General features: G+C 41.1%; 1 protein-coding gene across 1 annotated transcript in view; it reads right to left on the reverse strand.

Annotated features, from left to right (window-relative positions):
* Positions 1-10,653, reverse strand: part of LOC131417982 (ral guanine nucleotide dissociation stimulator-like) — a 95,588-nt gene extending 84,935 nt beyond the window's left edge. Inside the window, exons 1-2 of the mRNA XM_058562076.1 lie at positions 10,640-10,653; positions 10,007-10,341 (exon numbers count right to left, since the gene is read on the reverse strand). Of these exons, the coding sequence (XP_058418059.1) occupies positions 10,007-10,341; positions 10,640-10,653 (349 nt within the window). The remainder of the gene's footprint in view (positions 1-10,006; positions 10,342-10,639) is intronic.
* Between the last annotated feature and the right edge of the window lie 770 nt (positions 10,654-11,423).

Below are 11,423 nucleotides of genomic sequence, written 5' to 3' on the forward strand. Positions count from 1 at the left end.
AAAACTAAAACTTTCTTCTCCAAGACACATTATAACAAAACTATCTGAACTCAAAAAAAGGATCATACAACATGATCAAATTCAACATGATGCAAATCTATGAATGTGATAAACCACATTAATAGAATGAATGATAAAAATCACAAAATAATCTCAATCGATGCAGAAAAAGCAGTTTGACATAATTCAACAGCCCTTCATGATAAAAACTCTCAATAAAGTGTTACAGAAAGAACATACCTGAACAAAAGAAAAGGTTTACATAACAAAACCCACAGCTAACATCATATTGAATAGTGAAAGGTTGAAAGCTTTCTTGCTAAGACAAAGAACAAGACAAGGGTGCCCAGTCACAACACCACTCTTCAACATACTGCTGCAAGTCTCACCCAGAGACATTTGGCAATGAAAATAAATAAGATACTTCTAAATTGGAAATGAAGAGTCAAAGTGGTCTCTGTTTGCAGACGGTATGATTTTATATAGAGAAATACCTAAGGATTCCCCCCCAAACTGTTAGGACTAATAAACGAATTCAGTCAAGCTGCAGGAGACAAAATCAACATATAGAAATCTGTTGCCTTTCTGTACACTAACAATGAACTACCTAAAAAAGATATAAAGAAAAAATTCCTATTTACAATAGCATCAAAAACAGTAAAATACTCATAAATAAATTTAACCAAGAAGGTGAAAGATCTAGACACTGACAAGTATAAGACATTGATGAAAGAAACCAAAGACACAAAGAAATGAAAAGATATCTTATGTTCGTGGATCAGAAGAATTAATATTGTTAAAATGTCCATGCTACCCAATGCCATCTCAAGATTCAATGCAATTCCTATTAAAATTCCCATCACATTTTTCACAGAAATAGGACAAGCAATCCTAACATTCATATGGATCCACAAAAGACCTCCAATAACCAAAGCAACCCTGAGAAAGAAAAAGCTGAAGGCATCACATTCCTGATTTCAAATTTTATTACAAATCTATAGTAATAAAAACGGTAATGATACAGGTATAAAAAGAGACATATAGACCAATAAAACAGAATCAAAGGCCCAGAAATAAAACCACACACATACATTTTGCTAACACTTGACTAGTCAGCTAAGAAGACTCCATGGGGAACAGATAGTTTGTACAATAAATGGTGTTGGGAAAACTGGATAACCACATGCAGAAAACTGAAATTGGACCCCTATTTTACACCACTCTATAAATAATCCCAAATTGAACTAAAGACTTAAATGGAAGACACCAAATATAAAACAACTAGAAGAAAATATAGAGAAAACAGCCCCAAGAAACTCGTTTTGACAATGATTTTTTTGGATATAACATCAAAAGTGCAAACAACAAATGTAAAACTTAACAAGTGAGATGACATCAATCTAAAAATCTTCTGGACAACAAATAAAATAATTGGCAAACTAAAGGGGTTAATATCCACAGTATATAAGAAACTCTTACAACTCAACAGCAAAGAAACCAACAAAACAATATGAAAATGGTCAAAGGACCTGAACACTTTTCCAAAGAAGACATAAAAATGGTTAACAGGTACATGAGAAGATGCTCGTAATCACTCATCATCAGGGAAATAAAATCAAAACTACAATGAGATATCACCTCACATCTGCTAGAATGGTTATTTTCAAAGAGACAACAGACAACAAGTGTTGACGAGGCTGTGTAGAAAAGAGAACACTGTGCACTGTTGGTATGAATGTAAATTGCTACAGTCACTATGGAAAAAATATGGAATTTTCTCAAAAAAATACAAAGAGAAATACTATATAAATGAGCAATTCCCCTTCTGGTTGTATATCCAAAGGAAATGAAGTCACTATTCTGAAGAGATTTCTGCACCCCTATGTTCATTGCAGCATTAATCACAAACTGAGAACGTGGACACAATCCATGTGTCCATCAATGGATAAATAGATAAAGAAAATGTCAGACATATGTATATATGCAAGAAATATATAATGGAATATTATTTAGCCATGCAAGAGAATGAAATCCTGCATTTTGTAACAACACAGATGGAACTTGAGGCATTGCGCTAAGTGATATAAATCAGACAGACAAAGACAAATACTATATATTCTCACTCACGTGAAATCTAAAAAAGCCCAACTGAAAGGAATAGAGGTTAGAATGGTGTTTGCCAGGACCTTGGGCGTGGGGGAAAGGGGGAAATGTAAGTCAAAGTGCACAAATTTCTATCTGTAAAATCAATAAGTTTTGGGGATCTAATGTACAGCATGGTGACCATAATTAACAATAATATATTATAGACTTGAAAGTTGTTAAGAGAGTAGATCTTAAAAGTGATCACTAGAAAAAACAAGTTAATTATGTGAGGGAATGGAGGTGCTAACTCACTGTATTGTGGTAATCCCTTCACAAATCATCATCTTGAACACCTAAAACTTACATGTGTTATATGTCACTAATATTTCAAGAAATCTAAAAAAAAAAATCTCTCAACAAAGTAAAACCCAGGACCATATGACTGCACTGGTGAATTCTACCAAACATATAAAGAAGCTTTAAAAACAAGCCTTCTTACACTCTGTCAAATATTGAAAAGGAAAGAACACTTCCAAACTCATTTTACGACGCCAGCATTACCCTGATACCAACACTAGACAAGGACACTAAAAGAAAATAAAATTACAGACCATTACCCCGATGAACATAGATGTAAAAATCCTCAACAAAATACTAACCATCTAAATTCAACAACATATTAAAAGAGTTATACACTACCACCAAGTGAAATTTATTCCTGATATACAAGGGTAGTTTAACATACAAAAATCGATCAATGTAATATGCAACATCAAGAAAATGAAGGGGAAAAAACAGGACCATCTCGATTGATGCAGAAAAACCATTTGACAAAATTCAACACCGTTTCATGATAAAACACTCAGGAAACAAGGAATAGGAGGAAAAACACACAGCAAACACAAAACTCAGTGATGGAAGACTGAAAGCTTTTCCTAAGATCAGGAACAAGGCAAGGATGCCCACTTTCACCACTTCTATTCAACACAGTACTGAAAGTTCAAGCCAGAACCATGAGGCAATAAAAATAAATAAATAAAAGGCATCCAAATTGGAAAGAAAGCAGTAAAATGGTCTCTGACGATGATATCATCTCATATGTAGAAAATCTTTAAGACTCCGCAAAAAGCCGTTTGATCTAACAGATTAATTCAGGAAAGTAGGAGGACACAAAGTCAGTACACAAAAATCAGTTGCATTTCTATACATGAACCAGGAGTTCTCTGAAAAGGAAATTACAAAAACAATTCATTTATATCAGAAAGAATAACATGCTTAAGAATTAACTTAACCAAGGAGGTGAAAGGCTTGCACCATAAAAACTAGAAAACACTTCAGAAAGAAATTAAAGAAAACATACATATGCAGAGATTGGATTAGTGGTTACCAGAGCGGAAGGGGAGAGGGAGGAGGGTGAAAGGGATAATTCGGTACATGTGTCTGGTGATGGGTTGTAATTAGTATTTTGGTGGTGAACATGATGTAATCTATGCAGAAATAGAAGTATAATGATGTACACCTGAAATTTTTACAATGTTATAAACCAATGTTATTGCAATAAACAAAAAATTAAAAAAAAAAAGAAGACATACATAAATGGACACACATCCCATATTCATGGATTGGAAGGCTTACTATTGGTAAAGTGTCAATATTACCCAAAGCAGTCTACAGAGTCAATGTAATCCCTATCCAAATCCTAATGATGTTTTTTGCAGAAATAGAAAAACTCGTCGTAAAATTCACATGGAATCTCAAGGGACTCAGAATAGCTAAAACAATCCTGAAAAAGAACAAAACTGGAGGATTCACATTTCCTGATTTCAAAACTTATTACGAAGCCACAGCAATCAACAGTATGGTATTGGCATAAACACAGACATAGAGACCAATGGCATAGAACAGCAAGCCCAGAAATAAACCCTCACATATATGGTCAAGTGATTTTTGACAAGGGTGCCAAGACCATGCCATAGAGAAAGGTTTCTTGTCAACAAATGGTACTGGGAAAACTGGATATCCACATGCTAAAGAATGAACTTGGACCCTCATCCAACACCATATACAAAAATTAACTCAAGGATATAAATGTAAGACCTAAAATGAGAAAGCTCTTAGAAGAAAACAGGACAAAATCTTTATGACACCAGACTTGCCAATGATTTCTTGGATATGACACCAAAGGCACAGGTAACAAAAGAAAAACAACGGACAAATTGGACTCCATGAAAATTGTATAAGTTGGTACATCAAAAGGCACTGTCCATAGAGTAAAACGGCAACGCACAGAGTAGGAGAAAATATTTGCAAGTCATATTTCTGACAAGAGACTGGTATCCGCAATATACAGAGATCTCCTAAAACTAAACAACAAAAAAACAAGCCAATTCAAATATGGGCAAAGGACTTGAAGAGACAGTTCTCCAAAGACTTATGAATGGCATATAAACACATGAAAAGACGCTCAACACCACTAATCATTAGGGAAATGCAAATCAAAACCACAATGAGACACCACCTCACACCTACTAAGATGAGTGCTACAGGAAAGACAGAAAACAAGTGTTGGACAGGATGTGGTGAAAAGGGAACCCGTGTACACTGTTGATAGGAATGTAAAATGGTGCAGCCGCTATGGAAAACAGTATGGATGTTCCTCAAAAACTTGAACATAGAATTATCACATGATCCAGCAATTCCACGTCTGGATATACACCCAAAACTTCTGAAAGCAGAGCCTTGAAGAGATATTTGTACACCCATGTTTATAGCAGTATTATTCACAATAGCTAAAACGTGGAAGCCACCACAGTGTCCACTGACACATGAATGGATACACAAAATGTAGTATATCCATACAACAGAATATTATTCAGCATTACAAAGGAAGCAAATTCTACAATATGCTACACGTGGATTAACCTTGGGGACATTATGTTAACAGAAATAAGCCAGTCACAAAGAGAAAAATACTGTATGATTCCACTAACATGAGGAACTGAGAGTAGTCAAAATCACAGAGATGGAAAGTGGAATGGTGGCTGCCAAGGGCTGGGGGGAGGGGAGAAGGGAGAGTTATTGTTTAATAGGTATAGAGTTTCACATTTATAAGAGTTATGGGGATGAATGGTGGTGATAACTGTGCAACAGCGTAAATATCTTTAATGCCACTGAAGTATACACTTAAAAATGGTTAAGATGTCACACTTTTTGTTATGTATATTTTAACTCAATATACAAAAAGGAAAAAAGAAAGAAATTAGCTATCAAGCCACAAAAAGACATAGTGGACCCTTAAATACATATTGCTAAGTGAAAGAACCCAACTGGAGTAGGCTATATACTCTGTTCCATAGTTTTCATATATTCCAATTACACGACATTCTAGACAAGGCAAAACTATAGAAACAGTATAAAGATCAGCGTTGCCAGGAGTTGGAAGGCAAGGGATGAAGAGGCAGAGCGCAGAGATTTTAGGGCAATCCAACTCTTCTGTAGGATACTGTCATGGTGGATACATGAGATTATGCATTTGTCAAAATCCAAGTACATGACAGTGAGACAGTGAACCTTAATGTAAACCACGGACTTGGTTACGAACACATCAGCTCCTCACTTGTAAGGAATGAACTGCACTAACACAGGTGGTCATGCAAGATGTTAACAGTAGGGGAAACTGCAGGGGAGGAGGGAGAAATGCTCTGCACTATGTGCTGAATTTCTCTGTCCATCTAAAACTTTCCTAAAAAAGAATCTATTAATTAAAAATTAATCAATGGAAGATAGGGAGTGGGTAGAAATATAGAGGAAACAAAAATATCAGAATACTGATAAATGTTGAAGCTGGGTAACAGGGACATGGGGGGCTATCACTATTATCTCTTTAATTTGTGTATGTTCAATGTTTTCCACAATAAAACATATTTAAAGCCCCAGATGAAATCTAGATTATATGAAGAAGGAATCAAAGAATGTGAAGAAAACAGATATTTTTGAAGCAAGTACTCAAGGGGCACACTGAGGGAACGTGCAATCACACTGGATAGAGAGTGAACGTCCTGGTTCCATCAGGAAGGTTCGGAGCTCAGTGAGGAAGGCAGGAGACAGCACAGTCAGGGAAATGACAAATAATGAACACGGAAAAATGTTCGCCCTCACTGGTCACAGAAATGTTAATGATGGGCCCTGATAGGACTGCCCTAGGATTTACAACGTCGTGACAACCACACTTAGAGCAGGCTCATGGAGACAGCACCACGTCATGTGAGAATGCCAATCAGCACTGGCTTTCTGGAGGGCAAACTTCCTGATCCCTGAAACCTGCAGGCCACTGGCCTGGCTCCTTTGTTGTATGGAACCTGTCCAAAAACAAAGGGATTGGGTAAAGCTGATGGATTGAATAAACACATGTAGAGCCCCTTTGACATAAAATCCCTAAAAAAATGACCCAAAGATTCTTTCATTGATGAACAAATTCATAATAGCCCAGGGAACCATCAAGAGAGCCGACATTTTGAGGAAGACATCAAAGAGAGACAGCAGCTGGTGACCGGGGACCCCAGTGGGGAGCTCCGTGTGGGCCATGAAGACCAAGCCAGGGCACCCTCTCCCCTTCCCCCTCCTCCCCCTGCCGCTCACCTAACACCTCCCGCATCGCCCCTCCACTCCCAGCCACTGTCCACCTCACGCTCCAGGAATACAGGAGCAGAGGCGCAGGGCGCCCTTTCCACCAGCACATCTGTCCTCTTGCTCTCTGCACCTCCCCAGGCAGCGGAGCCCAGCCCTGCACCTCCTCAGGGCCCAGCACGCTCCTCACGGGCCCTCAGCCTCCTCCTATCCATCCTGTCCTAGGTGCAGCAACTGTTAACTCATCTTCACCTTACAAACAAACTCTCCCTTGGACACATGCTCCCTTTTGGCTACTGTCCACTTCCCGACTCCCCTTCATGGTTAAACCTCTTAAGTAAAATGCGTCATCCCTACAGCCCTCCCATGGCCCCCTTCCCCCACTCCAGACCCAGTTCCATTTCCATCCTCTCAAGGAGACTGATGTCACTCATGATCCCAAGTGGCCAAATCCAGCCATCATTTCTCCATTCTGATCATAACTGTATCCCACCCAGCTGAGCACCCCTCCTTTCTGCAATCCCCTTTTCCCCTTGTGACTCTTGCGACTCCGTGCTCCACTGTTTCAGTCTCATTTCCTGAACCCTCTTCAGCTGCACCTCTGCAAACTCTGCCTGTTCCTAGGTGGGGCCCTGGTCCCTTCCACAGCTGCAGTGTCTCCAGGAAACCTCATTCAATTCCATGGTTTTAAACATCTCTGACCTCATCCTGACTCTGCAGACACACCGATGCAACTTTAAGAGCTTAGGTGCTAGCTCCCCAGCATCAGCACCTAAGGAGTATCTCAGACTCGATTCCTCTCAAAATTTTACTGTCATATGAGTTCCCAAATAGCATCAAATATTTCCAAGAAAGAGGAAAACTTTGGATACAACAAATAGTGGTGAACAAAGTAACCAATAAAACATATACTTACATCCAATCATGGTTGCATGATGGGGAAAATAAGAACACAGAACTGGGATCAGCCCTTCTCAAGCTGGGGAGTGAAAGGTGATGAGTTGGGAGTGTAGAACACAGGAACTGATCAACTCTAAGCATTTACAGAAAGAGAAGCAGAAATCGTTGTTCCTAAAAGCTGAAAGACACCCACTAGAAGAAGAGAAAAGTCATGAGAAAGCCTAACAAATTAAAAATTAAATTAAAGGGTAGACTCAAATTCCAATTTATCAATAATCATAATTGTAAATGGATCAAATTGCTCTAGAAAAACATGAAGGATCTCAAGTTGAGTTAAAATATAGTTATAAAATAAAGGTATATAATATGGTTGAAAATAAGGAGATAAAGAAATAAGACTTTAAATGGGAGAAACAGGGGTTTTCTGTGTTGATAACTGTCAGGGACACTTATGCACCTAACAATATGGTCTTGAAACATAAAGCAAAACTGGACAAACAAGAAGACACAGGCACCTCAAGAATCACAGGGAAACCTACCTTACCTCTCTTAGAAATCCACAGGTCAAGTGATACAGTAAGTTAGGAAACAGATCTGTTGACAAACACAAAAAAGCTAGATCTGGCCTAAGGCTGAGGGACAACAACATAAGGAACTATTGGTGAGGAAACATTCTCCTCAAACAACAATGGAACAGTCACCACAATGGACTGTGTGCTAAGCCACAATGAAATCTCTAAGGAGTCCAAAAAGCAGAAATCTACAAGTGACCATATTACCGGACCTTAAAGCAATAAAAGTAAAAAATAATCACAAAATATTGGCTCCCGTCCCCCAACCTATCCACCTGAAAATCTGTCCACACCCTTCTAAATCTCTCAGGTTACAGAGGGGATATAGACAGACAGGACAAACTCTTTAGAAATGAACATCAATGAGAGCAGCATGAGGTAAATCCATGGCGTGGAGACTAAGGGACAGAAAAAGTGACACAACCTCCACTGCAGGTATCAGAGAATATCAACTCTACATGAAGAAGCTGAGCACTTCCCTCCAGGAGCCAGAACACCACCACAATGAAACCAACAACAGCAGAATGAAGTGAGGATTCATGAGACAGGAACAACAATGTAGACCTAAGCAATGGAGTTAAGGGCTGGCTCTCCGGAAAGACCTGTAACAGTGAGACACCTTGCGCAGTCTGACCAAGAGGAACAGACAAAGGCACCAAACTGTACCATCAGGTACGACATACAACAGAAACAGCTTTAACGTGATAGGAGATCATAGGGGATAACTCTGACCAAGGCATCAGTGGTCCTCAACTGGAGCTGTCCTTCCCCCAGAATGCACCTGGAAACACGTGGGATGGGTTTTGTTTCTTGTTTTGTGTTGTCCTAATGGTTGTTGCCCTGGCGGTCCTGGAGGTCTTGAACAGCCTGTCACATAGAGCCATTTCCCACCTGAAGGGTTACTGACATCTGAGAAGACAAGCACTGATCCAGATTAAATGAACAATGTGGTAGGGAAATGTTCTCCATGGATGTATAACAGGCAAAAGATAGTACCGTCAATATGTAAGGAATATCGAGAAACCAAAGTTTACAACTACTAAATTGTAAAAGAGTGGGAAAATCAGAAACATAGCCAATAAACACACCAAAAATATATCCAACCTATCCATACAGGTGGAGAAATATGCATGTAAAGCACAGGGAACAGTGGAGGAGATTACACACGAAATTTTACTACCAACAAGGAATAAAAGTTGGGAGGTAGGTGAGAAATAGGAGTTTTTACCACTTCTTAGCTTATGTATTTCTCTAGTGTTTTAATTTTTATAAAAGAAAATGTATTCTACTCAAAAAGATGTTTCAAATTTTAAAGAAATTATTAAAATGTTCAAAATGACTTCAGTTCAAGGATATTCATTAAAACATGAATGGAAAGAACCTCCCCACAACTTTAAGAGTCTCCTGTAACTTTTCTAATAGTTTACTATGTCGATTTTATTTCACATTTAGATCCTAACTCTTTGGAATTTACATTTGTGTGAGGGATGCTACAGAAGCTGCTTTTCTCCTGTTTAAGTGGAAAACCAACCGTCCAGGCACCATTCATTGGGTAGGTGTGGCTTTCCCAGCTGACCTGCAATGCCTCCTTCCCCACCTGCTAAACTCCAACAACTACCGCTGCCTCTCGAGCGCCCTAGAGCGAGCGGGGTGAGCTCTGCAGCCTGGGCTCCCTGTCTGCGAGGGGCGGCTACCAGCAGAGCCTTCTCCCAGGACAGCAGCAGGTGTGCTGCACACAGAAGTGTTCAGGGGACATCTGCTGCGGAGCAGGAAACCCCTCATGATGAGCAGGCAGTGGGGGAGCCCCGAGCCCCAGGACTGACCTCGGCGGGGGGCAGCAGGCTGCTCAGTTAGGGAGCCCCTCCCTTCAGCTCGTCCAGCTCCTCCTGCAGCGTGTGCACCTGGCTGTCGGCGGCTGTCCCTCTTCAGCTCGCCGTTCTTCCCCACCTGCTCCCGCAGGCGGCACCCGTGCTCCTGTTCCCCCGGGAGCAGAAGCAGTAGGAGTGCAGCTAGTCGAGCAGTGATTGGGCCCCCAGTGTTGACAGGATGACCCCGCTGAGGGACGTGGGGCTGGTGTCGCTGTGCTCGCCCTGCACAGCTTCTGTGTCTGGCTTTAAGGTGACATCTGTTGGAGGGTGGAGGGGCTCTGGGAGGGTTTCTGAGGCATCATTGTGAATGTTGAACTTGGGGGTCTGGGCCAAGCCCTCGTCAGGCTCAAGGCTGGTCCCTCTGCAGCTGGGCTCCACATCTCTCTTCAGCCTCTTTCAGTCAATAGCCTCTCGGGGGACAGATGGCATCTCTCGACTGTGTTCTGAGAAGAAACTGTAAGAAGGTTGTCAGCCAATAAATCTGCACACCCCAGATCCTGAGGGATAAAGTCACCCACGGAAATGCCACTCTTACCTAAGAGGCCCTGGCAGGGAAGAGGGGGGGGTCTCATCCCCAGCATCTATAGCAGACGTGTTTGCATCTCCCTGGCTGCCTGACGCTGTGGAGGTCACACTGTCTCCTGCAGTTCCTTCCAGAGACTCTGCACGTGCTCCCGACTGGCGGCTTCCTGGGCAGCCCTGGGTGTTCGTTTCAACTTGCGGGACCCCGGCTGGGCCCGCAGGTTTTCCCTCGAGGACAACGATGAACCTGCAGGTCCTTTCCCATCTGCTTCACTCGCATGTTCCTCAGGCCCCCGACGGCCTTCCTGATGTCCTTTCTCCTGGGGTGGCTGTGGCCTTCGGCCCCCCCTTCTCAGTCAGGTGGTAGATGGAGGGCACGGCCATGGCTTGAGCATGTAGTACTGACCCTCCAGCCTTTCCAAGAGCTTTTTTTGGTGAAACATTCACTACAGATGAAAGAATGCTTAGTGGGTTCCAGTCATCCCTGTGAACAGCTTTTAACCACTGAACAAGACGTTTTGAGCCCTTTATGTGGAGTCTGCAAGGATAAATGAAAAAGAAATTAAAAAGAAAGAATTAAATGTCTACCCCTAAAATAATCAACTATAGAAACAAAACAAGTGTGTTTGGGAACACCCACACCTGTAGCCACTTTGCCCATTTAAACCTTTAGTAAAGATTTAAGGAACACCTTCTGCTTGTAAGTTATTACTGGAATAGAAAGATGAAAGACCCACTGTCTACCTTAAGAAACTGACCGTCTGTAGGGTAGAGAATGAAGAAAGGTGAAGACCTCCTCCCAGGCTGTGTTAAGTGCCCTGTAGGTACACAGATGCTCGGGCAGATAGCA

The sequence above is a fragment of the Diceros bicornis genome, chromosome 18 (genome assembly GCF_020826845.1).
Source record: "Diceros bicornis minor isolate mBicDic1 chromosome 18, mDicBic1.mat.cur, whole genome shotgun sequence".
NCBI classification, from domain to species: Eukaryota; Metazoa; Chordata; class Mammalia; order Perissodactyla; family Rhinocerotidae; genus Diceros; species Diceros bicornis.